General features: G+C 59.9%; 2 protein-coding genes across 5 annotated transcripts; both read right to left on the reverse strand.

Annotated features, from left to right (window-relative positions):
- Positions 1-2,972: 2,972 nt before the first annotated feature.
- On the reverse strand, positions 2,973-7,478 carry LOC113842005 (maestro heat-like repeat-containing protein family member 6). Of its 4 annotated transcripts, XM_038186035.2 has the most exons (13): positions 7,053-7,474; positions 6,786-6,940; positions 6,548-6,695; positions 6,110-6,288; positions 5,890-6,027; positions 5,590-5,704; positions 5,308-5,445; positions 4,947-5,123; positions 4,621-4,773; positions 4,319-4,420; positions 4,138-4,240; positions 3,987-4,046; positions 2,973-3,845 (listed from the first exon to the last, which is right to left on the reverse strand). In XM_038186035.2, the coding sequence occupies exons 1-13, from the start codon at positions 7,194-7,196 to the stop codon at positions 3,676-3,678; spliced, it is 1,782 nt and encodes a 593-aa protein (XP_038041963.2). In that variant the 5' UTR covers positions 7,197-7,474; the 3' UTR covers positions 2,973-3,675. The 4 variants fall into 4 exon arrangements, with proteins under 4 accessions (XP_038041963.2, XP_071900405.1, XP_071900406.1 ...); XM_072044304.1 differs by having other exon boundaries at positions 3,987-4,240; positions 7,053-7,476; XM_072044305.1 differs by having other exon boundaries at positions 4,138-4,420; positions 7,053-7,476.
- A 407-nt stretch (positions 7,479-7,885) lies between these two features.
- On the reverse strand, positions 7,886-14,995 carry LOC140003629 (PHD finger protein 7-like). Its single transcript, XM_072044496.1, has 11 exons — positions 14,867-14,995; positions 14,549-14,640; positions 14,354-14,455; positions 13,977-14,101; positions 13,622-13,784; positions 13,425-13,531; positions 13,221-13,334; positions 12,950-13,068; positions 12,259-12,801; positions 11,104-11,188; positions 7,886-7,946 (listed from the first exon to the last, which is right to left on the reverse strand). The coding sequence occupies exons 1-11, from the start codon at positions 14,907-14,909 to the stop codon at positions 7,886-7,888; spliced, it is 1,554 nt and encodes a 517-aa protein (XP_071900597.1). The 5' UTR covers positions 14,910-14,995.
- Between the last annotated feature and the right edge of the window lie 590 nt (positions 14,996-15,585).

A 15,585-nucleotide genomic window follows, 5' to 3' on the forward strand; every position in this document is an offset into this window, starting at 1 on the left:
TCGGTGATCAAAGCCTTAATATTAGGGCCCGGAGACCCACCTCTTGAATTCAGAGCCGCCTTCTTGAGACCTTCCTCATTAGGGCCAAATGTCTCATTTTCACCCTATAACCCCTTCTCTTCAGGGCTAAGAGCATCTTTTGCGGATCCAAAGCCTTTTTCTCACCCTTTCTTTGCAGCTGAGAAGCATACAGGCATGGCACCAAGGCTCCTCTGTATAGACCACAGCCTTGTTCTTAAGCACCCAGCTTTCAGGATGTTTTCAGGACAAGAGAGCCTATAGTTGGGATCCAAAGCCGCCTTTATCACCTACACCCTCCGTTTTTGGACCCAGGCTCTCACTTTTAGGGCCCAAAGCATTCTTTTTAGGCCCCAGAGTCACATATTGAGGCAGAAAGCCTCTTCCTTGGGCTCCAAAGCCTTGAATGAAAGGATGAACCCTCCTTTTGACAGGATTGTTCTTGCTTACACGTCAATCCTACAGAGCAGGCTGCCATTTCCAAGGGGCAATTCCCTATTTTTAGGGTCCACAATTTTATTATAAGATGCAACGCGTCCTTCTTAGATGGCGTGTTAAAATTTGAGGAGGGGAGGAGGGAAGAGGCAGTGAGGAGGAGGAGAGGGCGTGTCTTGTATCTCCAAGTCAGGCTTTGGAGCTGAAAGCTGGGCCTTTGGACTCTGCAGCTCAGGGTCTGGATCCTCAAGTGCTGCTTTGTTTCCTCCATCTAGGTGTTTGGACCGAAAGAGGAGGATTTGGACCCTAAAATTCAGGCCTCGGCTCCCAGCATGAGGATTTGGGAATTTGGAATGTGGTGAGGCCTCTCAAAGAAGGCCTCAGCATATAAGAAGGCCGCTTGTCAACTTACAATGAACGTGTGGACCCTAAAAACAAGGATTTCTTCCTTGAAAATGGCAGCCTGGTCCTTAAGATTGTGGATGTAAACAAGAAAAGCCACTAAAAAGGACGGTTTCTCCTTTCAAACAAGGCTTTGGAGCCCAAGGAAGAGGCTTTCTGCCCTAATATGTGACGCTGAGGACTAAAACAAAAATGTTTTGCTCCCTAAAAAGGAGGGCCTGCGTCCAAAAACAGAGGGTGTAGGTGATAAAAAGCCTGTTGCATCCCCAGTGGCTGCACTGCGCTGTGGAGGGCGCCTTGTCCAAACCGAGGTGTCCCGTGTGGCCTGGTCACAGGCAGGTGGTGCAGCAGGCTGTCACCGTGACAGGGAGCGCGGCCCACCCTGCTCTGTCTGGATCTTGAAGTGATGCTTTGCTCCCTCCGGATGGGTGTTTGGACCTGAAAAGGAGGATTTGGACCCTAAAATTCAGGCCTCGGCTCCTAGCATGAGGATTTGGGAATATGGAATGAGGGGTTTTCCTCTCAAATAAGGCCTCGGCATCTAAAAGGGCCGCTTTGCACCTTACGATCAAAGTGTGGACCCTAGAAATTGGGCATGTTGCCCTAAAACGGGCAGCCTGGTCCGTAAGAGTGTGGCTGGAAGCAAGAAAAATCTGACATTGGATCCAGAAGCTAGGTTAAGGGGGAGGCCTGGCCATCTAAGAAGGCCGCATTGCATCTTATAATAGAATTGTGGATCCTAAAAATAGGGAATTGTTCCTTGGAAATGGCAGCCTGGTCTCTAAGATTGATGTGTAAGCAACAAAAAACCAGGAGAGGTTATCCTTTCAATCAAGGCTTTTGAGCCCAAGGAAGAGGCTTTTGCCCTACTATGTGAGGCTGCGGCCTAGAAATGTCAGACAGCACAGCCTGCCCTCCTCTGTCTAGATCCAAGAGCGATGCTTTGCTCCCTCCAGATGGGTGTTTGGACCCGAAAAGGAGGCTTTGGGCCCAAAGCCTCAGGCCTTGGCTCTTCGAATGAACATTTTGAAACCAAAAATGAAAGAGGGTTCCTGTCAGCTAAGGTATTGCACCCTATAAAGGCAGCTTTGCAGCCTACAATGAAACTGTGAGACACCAAAGTAAGGCATTGTGCCCTAAAAATGATGGCGTGGGCTTGAAAACTGAGGAGGTAAGCCATAAAAAGTCCCCTTTGGATCAGCATGGAGTTGCAGGGCCCTGAAAAGCAAGATTTGTTCACTAGAACGTAGAGCCTGGGGCTCAATTCTGAGGGGTCACGAGATCAAAAGACGACTTTGGATCCCAAGTGGAGGTGCTGGACCCTGAAAAGAAAGCTGTGGCAGGCAAACAAGGAAACACGGGGGCCTACTAATGAAGATCCTTTGGATCCTAACCAAGGGGTGGTCCTCAAAGTAGTGAGGCTTTGGACTTTAAAACTGGGGTTTGGGACCATGCAGCCCAGAGGCTTTGAGGGACCAAAGAAGCCTTTTAGGATCCAACGCCATTTTTCTCTTTGTTTTTTCCTTTTCTTTGTTTCGTTTATTTTTTTCTATTTATTTATTTATTTGATTTTTCAGACCCAAGGCCTCTGGTTCTGTGCTCAGAGCCTCTTCTTTGGGGCACAAAGCACTGGTTTTGGTTTCCCCCTGCTGGGGGAAACTGCTGTCTTCAGAAGAGCTGGCCTCTGGAGGGAAGGCACTTGGAGACTCTCCCCAGTGCTACAGCGCCTGGCTGTCCTCGTGCAGCCTGGCAGCATCCCAAAAGGACACTCAGTGCTGGCCAGAGTCAGAGGGGGCAGATCCTTCCTCCAGGCAAATGGTGAAGTGGAGAAAGGCAGCACTCCAGCATGCCCCTGCTGTCCCAACAGGGTGCTGGTTTTCCTCAGGTGGGCAGCCGAGTTCCAGCACGGCCGCTCTCTCCCTGCCTCTCCTCCAAGAGGCAGGGGGAGAAAATACGACAGACACGTGGAGCTCGTGGTTTGAGATACAAAAAGTTTAATTAAAGGGAAAAGGGAGAGGGAGGAAAAAATGAAGGGACGGGCAGGGCAGGGCAGGGCAGGGCAGGGCAGGGCAGGGCAGGGCAGGGCAGGGCAGGGCAGGGCAGGGCAGGGCAGGGCAGGGCAGGGAAGGGAAGGGAAGGGAAGGGAAGGGAAGGGAAGGGAAGGGAAGGGAAGGGAAGGGAAGGGAAGGGAAGGGAAGGGAAGAAAATGGGTGAGACCGCGCGAAAGGCCAGAGAGAGGGCATTTTGAGATACAAAAAGTTTAATTAAAGGGAAAAGGAAGAGGGAGGAAAAAATGAAGGGATGGGCAGGGCAGGAAGGGCAGGGCAGGGCAGGGCAGGGCAGGGAAGGGCAGGGCAGGGAAGGGAAGGGAAAGAAAATGGGTGAGACCGCGCGAAAGGCCAGAGAGAGGGCAAAAGAGCGAGGCCCCCAGGCGTGGGGCGTGTGCGCAGAGCTGCGCTCCAGGGAGGGCTGCACAGTGCCCCCGGGGCTGGGGAGGCACAGCCTGCGTGTAGCTGAGGATGCTGCTGGCCAGCTCTGATGGCAACGAGGAGGAGGAGGAGGCCACTTTCCGCGCTGAGGGCGGGTGGCCCAGTGGAGCTGCGGCTGTGCCATCCCTGGCAGTGTCCCAGGCCGAAGCGGGGGTCTTGGAGCAGGCTCGCTGCTGGAGAGGCGCCGGCTGAAGCCCTGTTGTTCATGGGCTTTGGGAGCTGCTTCGGGCGTGCCCCCGGCACGCAGAAGGCCGGAGAAGTGGAGGGAACGTGCCCGGGGAGCGGGGCTGCGCCGCAGGCAGGAGGAGATGCCGGGAGCTTTCCAGCACGCTCAGCTGCCTGCCGGGGAAGAGCGTCGCCTCCTCCACGCCTTCTGCAGCTTGGAGCACAGCTGCCGAAAGCTGAAGCGCGAGCGTGGCCTTGGTGCTTGCAGGATCAGCACCGTCTGAATCGCCAGCGACGAGACCGATTCGCTGGGGTCGTTTGCCAAGCCTCGCAGGACTGAGAGAACAGAGAAGGAGAGGCGAGGTGACGGCCCTGTACCCGCAGAGCGCCCGGCCCCCCGCAGACGTTGCCCCCAGCTCTCCGCACAGCCAGGAGGGAGCAGGGGACAGGCTCCTGCCATCCCCCTCCCTGGCTCACCTTGGCAGATGTCCTGGCTCTTGCTCTGGTGCTGATCCAGCAGGTGCCTCCCCACGAGCCCTGGGGACACACGGCCTGTCAGCGCCCCCGGCTGCTCCCCGGGGCGCAGCACGAAGGCACAGGGACGGGGGACGCCAGGCTCGCGGCTCACCAGTGAACCTCACAGCCTCCCGCCGCAGGGGCTCCTGCAGGCTCTGCAGGTAGGGCAGGCTCTGGGCCAGGTACTCCTCTGCTGCGCTGCTCCTCCTGGCCAGCTGCAGAGGGAAGGGCGCGGGCTCAGCGCAGGGCGGCCCCGGCCCCGGCCCCGGCCCTGGGTGCAGAACTGTGCGTACCAGGCACTCGCCGATCTTCCAGCTCTGCAGCGTCTCGGCCAGGTGCGCCAGCTGCCTCCAGCGCAGGAAGCGCGCAACACCAAGGAGGGCTTCCCGGGAGGCCTGCAGAACAGCTGAGATGGCAGCAGAGCCTGGGCAGAAGACCCTGCTCCCCCCCCGCAGCCCCTCCGCAGGGAGGGGGCCTCAGTGGAGCCTAACGCTGCCAGCAGCTGCAGCACCCCTGGTGCTCGGGGGCCCCCAAGGCAGGGCAGGGCAGGGCAGGGCAGTCAGCATCGCCCTCCCCCGAGGAGCAAAATGCCCACCTCGGCCACGCTCTCGTCCTGGTCGTGCAGGTGGAGGGACAGCGGGAGCAGGCTCCTGTGTGCCACCTGCTGCAGCTTCTCTTGGCTGCCCTCCACAAAGCCCAGCGTGTCGAGGAAGAGGCGAATAGAGAGAAGCCGCACCGTACTTGAGTCCTGGGGAGGGCGAGAGGAGGACATGGGTCCTGCTGTGGGCAAAGTCCCCGATCCCCCAAAAGCGCTCCCAAATGAGCCTGCCCAAGGGCTCGCGGCGCCCAGGGCTGGGAAGCGGGCAGGGAGAGCCCCCAGCGGGCTGTCCCAGGGACACAGCCATGGGGACGCAGCCTTACATCGCCAAAGAGGGCTGGGAGCTTGCCGGCCAGCTCCAGAGCCGCGAGGCTGAGCGTCCTCCCCTCCAGGAGCCGCAGCATGGTGCTGAGCACGGGCAGAGCGACAGCGCGGGTGTCGCTGTCTGCAGCCTGCAGCTGCTCCGTGATGCTCGGCAGCAGGAGGAGCGTTTGCCTCGCCTGTGTGAACAAAACACCTTCCTTTGGGGAAAGCAAGGACTGCCCCCTGGGCGAAAACACTCTCCCAGCCCGCCCTACGCCCCTTGACCTCCCCGCTGCCTGGCAAGGTGCCGAGCCACAAGAGCCCGGGGCCAGCCCAGCCCAAGCCGCGGCACTCGTGGCGTTGCCGGCTGCCCCCGCTCACCGTGGCCGGCCTCTCGGTGAGCCCCAGGATCGCCCTGAGCACCAGGCTCTGCATGCCCAGGCACGGGCTCCGCAGGTAGCTGGCAAAGAGGCTCGCGACGCAGTCCAGCTCGTCGCCGAGCTCTGTGCACTCCAGCAGCTGAAAAGGACGTGGGGCGCAGTGCCGGCTCAGCAGCAAGAATGCCAGGGCAGGAATGCCAGGGCACGGCCAAGCCTGGCCCCGAGGCAGCAGGGCTTGTGCAGAGCCCCACGTGGGCTCGCTGCTCCTGCTGCCCCTGCTCACCTTGCTGAGGATGACCATGGCCACCGTCTGCCAGGAGGAGGCCTCCGTGCGGAGCAGCTCAACCAGCTGGTGGATGATGGTGGCGCGCAGGCTCCTGGGCAACTCCTTCATTTCCCTGGCAGGGAGAACGGCAAGCAGGCGCCGTCAGCCCCGAGCCGGGCGGGCCCAGCTCTCCTGGCTTTGCAGCGCTCTCTTTTGCCACCAGCCCAGCGGCCACGGGCACCCATGCTGTGGCAGCACTTCCTCCGAGAAGCCCCTGTCACCTCCAGGGCTGGGATGGTGCCGACGAGGGGCTCTCACCTGGCCACCACCTGCACGCCCCAGAGGTGGCTCTCGGCGCTGAGAAGCGCGGCCCAGCCGCCCTGCGCCTCGATGGCCAGCACCGGGCTCCCCAGGCCCACGCTGCGGAGCAGCGCTTTCAGGGCCTGCACCGTGGACCTGCAGGCAGAGAAGGGCCCGGGTCACGCCGGGAGCCCCAGCCCTGGGCTCCTCTGAGCAGCAGGGGCCGGGGATGTGGCACCTGACGGGAGTGAGCAGGTCCTGCCGGTGCTTCTCCCAGAAGACCTGCACCTCCTGCAGCTTCAGCTCCGTGGTGAAGGACACTTGGAAGAGGAGGGCCAGGAAGAGCTGGGGGAAAATGGCCTTCGCCTCCCCCCGGCTGGTAGGCAGCAGGAGGATCTCGTGGAGGGGCCTTGCTGCCTGCAGGAAGCACCCGGAGGCGGAGGCGTGGGCAGGGAGGGACAGAGGAGGACGCAGCCCCCCAGGCTGGTGCCCCAGGGTGCGGAGAAGGCTGGCAGGGGCCAGGGGAGGGGAGCAGGGCCCCTGCCCCTGCCCCTGCCCCTGCCCCTGCCCCTGCCCCTGCCCCTGCCCCTGCCCCGGCCCCTGCCCCGGCCCTGGCCCCTGCCCCTGCCCCTGCCCCTGCCCGACGGAGACGCAGACGGGCAAGCGAGGAACTCACGGCCAGGGCCAGGATGCGCGGGTGGTCCTTGGTGGAGGTGGATGTCTTGCAGCCAGACTGGTTCATGAGGATGCGGAGCAGCTCGCGCAGCACCCTCTCTGTGGCTGGGGGCTCAGACACCATCGCCCTCCACATGGTGACGGCGACGCTGCGGGACCCCCGGGCTGTCAGCAGGGCCGCCCCCAGCCCGGCTGACGGCTTTGGGGGTGTGCGAGAGGAGCCCTGCTGGGCCCCGTACCTGGTGCAGGTCAGCGAGCACTGCAGCAGGCTGGCAACCGTCTCCCTGGGGCGCTTGCTGGCCAGCAGCAGCAGGGCCCTGTCCAGGCTCTGAAGGGCCAGCGCGGCTCTGACGGACGGCAGGCTTCTGTAGATGGCCCACACGATGTGGAGCACCTGCCGGTGGGACACGGCTGAGACTGGGCCGGCACCAGGGCAGGAACAGAGCCCCGAGGAGCTCTGGAGGCTGGAGCCGTGGCCGTGGCCGGGGGTGCTGGCGGGCACCCACCTGTCCCGAATGGAAGTCGGTCTCTGCCGCCAGCACGTCCACCATGTGGGCAGCCAGCTCGGTGCTGTGGGGACTCGGGGCTCTCATGCTCTGGACGGCTCTCATGCTCTGGCCCAGGCGTTCCGAGGGCTGCAGGTACTTCATGAAGATCTGTGGGAGGAAGGGCAGCACGTCAGCCACCGCGAGGGCTGCGACGGCCCCGCTCAGCCCTGCTGCTCCCAGCGCCCCAGGAGAGCTGGGAGCAGGGGCTGGGCGACGGCTGGGGTGCGGCCGCGTGCGGGCCCCGTGGGGACCGGGCTTTGTCGGGGACAGCGCCGGTCCTCTTGCTGCCGTCGCAGGGCCGGGCTCTCCTCCGGGGCTCAGGGCTCAGGGCTCAGGGCTCGGGGCTGGCGCTTCTCACCATGAACATCCTGTTGCTGTTGCTGTCTTCGGAGAGCCGCAAGGACAGCCGAGCTCACCGGCTCTGCCAGCCCTGCAGCTGCTCGGCATCCTGGTCGCACAGCCTTGTGCCTGGAGAAAAGCGGACACAGTGTCTGTTGGCGGGGGGGCTGTTGTGCTTTGCCATATTAATCTGCCTCACACCTACACATAGCATTGCGCTAGTCATGACAGTACTCGTGGGCCTGATACAAAGCCAATAAAACAAGGTGAAATGGAGGAGTTAGGGATGGAGAAATAGCCCCCAAATTTGGTAATATTTCAGATGAATATTGCAAGTGTGCATGCTGGTAGATGATGGGGTGAAGAAAATGTACAGACCTGGGCTCTGAGATATTCCAACAGACAAATGAGTAAATTGTGTATGTTTTGGTTCCTATATGCCTTCTACTTGGTTATGTCCCTCCTGGCCCATCTTGAAGAGAGGGTACGTAGAAGAGGAAGGGTGCACTGTACCTAGAGGAGAAGAGTAAGGACTTCAGAAGAGAGCACAGTTCCCTGTCTTTTAGGGGAAAACGGATCCTGGGCCAGGAGCTGGCAGGGCTCATTGAGAGGGATTTAAACTAGGTAAGAAGGGGGATGGGGCTGAAGCAAGGATTGTTGGAGCTGTGCCAGGGGGAACAATAGCAAGGCCGGGGGATAAGGCAATGGCCCAGCTGAAGTGCATCTACACCAATGCACGCAGCATGGGTAACAAACAGGAGGAGCTGGAAGCCATCGTGCAGCAGGCAGGCTACGACTTGGTTGCCATCACGGAGACGTGGTGGGACCAGTCTCACGACTGGAGTGCTGCAATGCCTGGCTATAAGCTCTTCAGAAGGGACAGGCAGCACAGAAGGGGTGGCGGTGTGGCTCTCTATATTAGAGAGTCTTTCAATGTTGTAGAACTCAAGGCTGGGAATGACAAGGTCGAGTCCCTTTGGGTTAGGATCGGCGGGGACAACAAGGCTAGCGTCCTGGTCGGGGTCTGTTATAGACCACCAAACCAGGATGAGGAGACGGATGAGGAGTTCTACAGGCAGCTGACAGAAGTTGCGAAATCTTCAGAGCTTGTTCTCGTGGGGGACTTCAACTTCCCTGACATATCCTGGAAGCACAACACAGCCCAGAGAAAGCAGTCTAGGTTTCTGGAGAGCGTGGGAGATAGCTTCCTGACACAGCTGGTTAGTGAACCTACCAGGGGTGGCGCCCCGCTAGACCTTCTCTTCACAAACAGAGAAGGACTGGTGGAGGATGTGATTGTCGGGAGCTGTCTTGGGCAGAGTGACCACGAAATGGTGGAGTTCTCTATTCTTGGCGAGGCCAGGAAGGGGACCAGTAAGACCGCTGTATTGGACTTCCGGAGGGCTGACTTTGAGCTTCTCAGGACCCTGGTTGGTACAGTCCCTTGGGAGGCGGTTCTGAAGGGCAGAGGGGTCCAGGAAGGCTGGGAGCTCTTCAAGAGGGAAATCTTAATGGCGCAGGAACGGTCTGTCCCCACGTGCCCAAAGACGAGCTGGCAGGGAAGAAGACCAGCCTGGCTGAACAGAGAATTGTGGCTTGAGCTTAGGAGAAAAAAGAGGGTTTATAATCTTTGGAAAAGTGGGCAGGCCACTAGGGAGGACTATAAGGATGTTGTGAGGCTGTGCAGGGAGAAAATTAGACAGGCCAAAGCTCATCTGGAGCTCAATCTGGCTACTGCCGTTAAAGATAACAAAAAATGTTTTTATAAATACATCAACACAAAAAGGAGGACTAAGGAGAATCTCCATCCTTTACTGGATGCGGGGGGAAACTTAGTTACAAGAGATGAGGAGAAGGCGGAGGTGCTCAATGCCTTCTTTGCCTCAGTCTTTAGCGGCAATACCGCTTGTTCTCTGGATACCCAGTACCCTGAGCTGGTGGAAGGGGATGGGGAGCAGCATGAGGCCCTCACTATCCACGAAGAACTGGTTGGTGACCTGGTACGGCACTTGGATGTGCACAAGTCGATGGGGCTGGATGGGATCCACCCAAGGGTACTGAGAGAACTGGCAGAGGAGCTGGCCAAGCCACTTTCCATCATTTATCAGCAGTCCTGGCTATCGGGGGAGGTCCCAGCTGACTGGCGGCTAGCAAATGTGACGCCCATCTACAAGAAGGGACGGAGGGCAGACCCGGGGAACTACAGGCCTGTCAGTTTGACCTCAGTGCCAGGGAAGCTCATGGAGCAGATCCTCTTGAGAGTCATCACGCAGCACTTGCAGGGCAAGAAGGCGATCAGGCCCAGTCAGCATGGGTTTATGAAAGGCAGGTCCTGCTTGACGAACCTGATCTCCTTCTATGACAAAGTGACACGCTGGGTGGATGAGGGAAAGGCTGTGGATGTCGTCTACCTAGACTTCAGCAAGGCTTTTGACACCGTCTCCCACAGCATTCTCCTCAAGAAACTGTCTGCTCTTGGCTTGGACTGGCGCACGCTTCGTTGGGTTGGAAACTGGCTGGATAGCCGGGCCCAAACAGTCATGGTAAATGGAGTCAAGTCCAGTTGGAGGCCAGTCACTAGTGGCGTCCCCCAGGGCTCGGTGCTGGGGCCGGTCCTCTTTAATATCTTCATCAATGATCTGGACGAGGGCATTGAGTGCACCCTCAGTAAGTTTGCAGATGACACCAAGCTATGCGCATGTGTCGATCTGCTCGAGGGTAGGAAGGCTCTGCAGGAGGATCTGGATAGGCTGCGCCGATGGGCTGAGGTCAACTGCATGAAGTTCAACAAGGCCAAGTGCCGGGTCCTGCACCTGGGGCGCAATAACCCCAAGCAGAACTACAGGCTGGGAGATGAGTGGTTGGAGAGCTGCCAGGCAGAGAAGGACCTGGGAGTGATGGTGGACAGTCAGCTGAATATGAGCCAGCAGTGTGCTCAGGTGGCCAAGAAGGCCAACAGCATCCTGGCTTGTATCAGAAGCAGTGTGGCCAGCAGGGCTAGGGAGGTGATCGTCCCCCTGTACTCGGCGCTGGTGAGGCCGCACCTCGAGTACTGTGTTCAGTTTTGGGCCCCTCGCTACAAGAAGGACATCGAGGTGCTTGAGTGGGTCCAGAGAAGGGCGACGAAGCTGGTGAGGGGCCGGGAGAACAAGTCCTATGAGGAGCGGCTGAGGGAGCTGGGCTTGTTCAGCCTGGAGAAAAGGAGGCTCAGGGGTGACCTTATTGCTCTTTACAGATACCTTAAAGGAGGCTGTAGAGAGGTGGGGGTTGGTCTGTTCTCCCACGTGCCTGGTGACAGGATGAGGGGGAATGGGCTAAAGTTGCGCCAGGGGGGTATTAGGGTGGATGTTAGGACGAACTTCTTTACCGAAAGGGTTGTTAGACACTGGAACAGGCTGCCCAGGGAAGTGGTGGAGTCACCATCCCTGGAAGTCTTTAAAAGACGTTTAGATGTAGAGCTTAGGGATATGGTTTAGTGGGGACTGTTAGCGTTAGGTCGGAGGTTGGACTCGATGATCTTGAGGTCTCTTCCAACCTAGAAATTCTGTGATTCTGTGATTCTGTTAGAAACAGAGGGGTGTTGGAATGGAGTGAAACTTGGGAATCTCACAGGGAACGTTCATACCACAATTCCCCAAAGACACGATAATATCACAGCTCCCAATTTTACCTGCCATAGTCTACAGGGTGACGGTTGGCTGATAACTGGGACATGTACAGCCCAACAATATGCCTGGCTGTGTAGATCGTAACCCCTTCTGGACAATGTGATTAAGCCAAACGTGCTTACTGGAATTCTGTTATTTTTCTAATCCATCTAATGGGAGTGCAAGTGAGGCTGAAGCCGACACGCGCGTGTGATCTCTCCGCACAGATGGGATTGGCAGCAAGCTTTATTGTGATGGCGGCTGGGGACTGGGGCCACGACGTCGGGCTGGAGCACGGCTGCTCCCGCGGCGTTGTTCAGGCCGGCTGTAGGGATTCGAGGCCCGACGTTGTAACCGGGAGCGGCTTCGTGTCCGGACTGGCCCGGTGTGGCTGCAGTGGCTGCTGCGTTCAGGCACCGGGGAATCGCTGGAGGACCCCGATGCCGTTTCGCTCTCAGAGCTGCTGCTGCTGCTGCTGCTGCTCTGAGCACAGGGGGATGCAGCACGTCTGCTCCCACGCTGTCTCCGGGGCCGGCTCTGGGTATTTGTGGCCTGACGTAATGGGGAGCGGCTTCTTGCCCGGGCCGTCCCCTGCTGGCTGGAGCATCGTCTCCGTTTACGCCTTGGGGATCCACTGGGGGACCCCGATGCCGCCTGCCTGGGAGATCGAGTGGTGCTGCTGCTCCCAGCACCGGTTTGTGGTGCATGGCTGCTCCTGTGGCGTCTTCTGGGCCTGTTGCAGGTGTCTTGGGCCTGATGTAAACGTGGGCGAATTGTCCTCTGCTCTGTCCCCTGCTGCCTGGTGGGGCTGCTGCTCTCAGGTACCAGGGAACTGTAGGATGGCCCTGGTGCTGCCTGGCTGCTGGTGCTGCAGCTGCTGCTTTCAGGTGCTGGGGAGCCACAGGAGGGCCCCAGAACATCCAGACTGGAGGTGCCAGGGCTGGCGAGCCCCAGGTTGGCACGGCAAGCCGTAATGCAGGAACTGCTGGAGGTTCCTGGTGCTGTTTCACTGTCAGAGCGGCTACTGCTGTCACTGCTGCTCTGAGCACTAGGGGTTGTAGCATGTCTGCTGCCACACCGTCTTCCAGTCTGCCTCTGGGTATTCGGAGCCCGATGTAACGGTGAACGGCTTCTTCTCTGGGGTCGCCCCTGCTGGCTGGAGGATCGTCGCCGTTTACGTCTTGGGGATCCACTGGGGGACCCCAATGCCGCCTGCCTGGGAGATCGGGTGGTGCTGCTGCTCCCAGCACTGGTCTGTGGTTCATGGCATCTCCTGCGGCGTCTTTGGGGCTGGCTCTGGGCATCTGTGGCCTGATGTTCCAGCGGTGAGCGGCTTCTTCTCTGGGGTCGTCCCCGCTGGCTGGGAGGGAGTCTGCCTTCGGGCACCATGGAGTGACTGGAGGTTCCTGGTGCCCTCTGTCTGGCCAAGCTGGGCGTGCTGCTCTCAGCGCTGGGTTCTGCAGCACGGCTCCTCGTGCGGCTTCTTCCGGGATCATTACAGGTGTCCTGGGCCTGACGTACAGGTTGGCGGATTGCCCTCTCTTCTGTTGCTGGCCTTCCACTCTCAGTCCCCTGGGAGCTGTGGGATGGCCCTGGTGCTGCCTGGCTGCTGCTGCTGCTGCTGAGGCTGCTGCTTTCGGGTGCTGGGGGGCCATGGGAGGGCCCCGGAGCCTCTGCACTGGAGGTGCTAGAGCTGGCGAGCCCCTGGTTGGCACTGGAGGCTGTAAGAGGAGGCAGGAAGGTGAGTGGGATGGACTTCCAGACCCACGGCAGTAGAGGCTCTGCTCCGTCCTGGGTCAGAGAGACTCGACTCTGGCAAGGCTGCCCTGAGCCCCTGCAGCCCAGCAGCATGCGGCCTGTGCGTCTTACCGTTGTCCACGCCAGCGCAGCTGGCGCACTCCCAGGTGCCTGCTCTGTTGGTCAAGTTGGAGCAGCGCCGGTGGGTGCCTTCGGCAGCACAGGAGCGGCACAGGAGCAGCTGCCAGGGCCTGGGGAAGAAGCAAAGGGTTGTGGGTGTGAGGACAAAGCGTCTGAGGCAGGGAGTGGCTGGCACATCCCTTCTGCTCTGTCCTGCCTCCCCCAGCCTGCAGCGATGCTGAGGTCCCATGCAGAGCCCCAGATGGCTGCTGAGGCAACTCACCCGTGTACTTCTGCCTGCTCCCTGCCTCGTGGGTAAAGGCATTCGCTGGCATCACAGCGCTGGTGCCTCTCACGCTGTGATGCAAAGGCGTCGTTGTCCTCCCAGGTTGGTGGTCTGCAAGAGAAGGGATGAAATGGTCCAGTATTTGGCTGTGCACAGCGCTTGTGCCCTCGTGCCTCAAGAGCAGGGTAGAGGGATACCAACCTGACTGGGATTCGGATCCCCATGCGGTACATCTCTAGACAAAACGGTATCTTGTCTCTGCATATGGGGCACTGGAAGCAGAGAATGCCTGCACACATGGCGTGTCCCTGCAGCAGGAACACAGGCGGTGAGCGGTGAGCGGGCCCTGGTGCTGCTGAGCAGCTGCCGTGCCCGCAGGGTGAGGGGAGGGCTCCTACCTGGATGCAGCGCCGGTGGAACCAGGCGTGATTGCAGGTTGGGCACACCATGGTGTGGTAGGACGTGCTGTCCCCCACAGGCTCCATGCAGATGATGCAGGTGGTGCCCTGCTCTGGAGCTGCCTGCGCTGCCTGCTGCGGGCGGTGCTCCGAGCAGAAGGACCTGGGGGGGAGAGGGAAGGGAAGGGCAAGGTGAGAAGTGCTGGGCCCGCCGCGGTTGTGGCGAGGAGGGCAGAGGAACGTGAAGGAGCCCCAGGCCCGTCCAGGCTCTGGCGCTGCCTCTGGCTCTGCCAGGCTGCTTGGGAAGCATCACCGTGGGGTCTTCTCTTGCTTGGCTGGTGCCGGCAGACCTTACCTGTACTGCCCGCAGTATTGGGTGACACATTCTCCCTCTGAGGCGCAGGGGAGATGGAAGCAGCGTTCACAGCCTCTCACCGTGCAGGTGATGGTGGCCCCTCGCTCGCCACAGACGAAGCATTGCTGAAGAGAACACAACAGCCCCATTAGCAGCAGGCTCGATGCCGCCACCGCTGATCCCACACCCCTGGGCAGGGCAGGGCACAGGGTGCAGGACACACTCTGCAGACCCGCCTGGTGGACAAGGCTCGTCTGCCAGAGCAGCAGTTTGTCCTGGAGCAGGTTGGAAAGGCCGGGATTGCTTCCCTGGGGTCCAGGCTAAGCTTGTGGGAGCATCTCCTGGCACAAACCTCCCTGTCCCTGTCAGGTCCTCACCTTCTCGAATGCCTGCCATATTGCTCGCCATACATCGTCTATTAAAATTCCTTCCATTCCCTCTGTTATGAGTCCTTGCCGATAAAGTTCACTCGCAAAAAACTATAGAAGAGAAAAGAGCAGGATCTCATTAGGAGTCATAGTTGAAGGGACCGTCCCTGGTGGGATGTTGACAGGACCCCTGGGGGAACTCACCATGCAACATAAGTGGGCACAGAGCCCACCCCTTTCATATGTATGGCCGCAGACATTCACGTCGACATCTACCCGGCCACACAGCATGCATGCTGGAGGAGAGAGAGAAAATGGCTCAGCCATTGAGCACCTTTGCGGGGCCAGGTGTCCCCGAGGGACTGTCCCCAAGGGCCTGTTCTGTCCCTGCCATGCTGGCTGATGGGCAGGGCCAGAGGCTGTGGAGGGGAAGGGGCCCAGCAGGCACCCACAGCCCGACCTGGGTCCCCCCTGCCAAGGAGCAGAGGGGCCCTGCTGAGAAAAGGGATACTTTTCTCTCACCTCGCTCCCTCGAGTCGGGAGCATTCTCGTTCCTTGCAGACATGGTGCACTTCGACAGTGAGCACTTGGAGAGTCCCTGCCTCAGCGGTGCCGGGGTTTCTCCTCCACACACTCCTCTGCCGAACCTGAGGGGGAAGCAGAACGAGGGTGAGTCTGTAGCACGGGCCCTGAGGTGTGGGACCCCTCCTCCCTCGGCAGCCCCGGGCTGCCCCCTCCTCCCTGCCCTCTCCCCAACTCACCAAATCGCACTGAGGCACGGCCCGGGCCCAGCAGCCTTTTATACTCTCCTTGCCCCGCGGGTCACAATGGCCATTGTGACATCACCGCTGCGCGCCCCCTATTTGGGCAGGGATGCCCAAAGCTGCCTGACGCCCACTGTGACAGAGCCCCTGCCTCACGGGGGTGGCTGGAGGTGCCATGCTGGGGCCTGGGCCCTCGGCACCCAAGCAAGGGGAAGGCCGCTCTTGCGGCGGAGAGGAAGGATCGCTTCCCTCGGGCTGCTGGCAGTGCTCCCCGCGCCACAGGAGATGTCCCTCAGATGGGGCTGCAGCCCTGGAGTGGCAGCGCCTGCACCACACCTTTGGGCCAGCATTGCCAACCTCCGAGACAGGCGCAGGACATCTGGCATATGACTCGCAGCTTGCTCCCTCCTCACGTCCTTCTCCTACACAGTTTCTTGAGAGCAGCGTGGGACCAGAGCTCATTTTCCCCCCTGTTAT

The sequence above is a fragment of the Anas platyrhynchos genome, chromosome 13 (genome assembly GCF_047663525.1).
Source record: "Anas platyrhynchos isolate ZD024472 breed Pekin duck chromosome 13, IASCAAS_PekinDuck_T2T, whole genome shotgun sequence".
Lineage (NCBI taxonomy): Eukaryota > Metazoa > Chordata > Aves > Anseriformes > Anatidae > Anas > Anas platyrhynchos.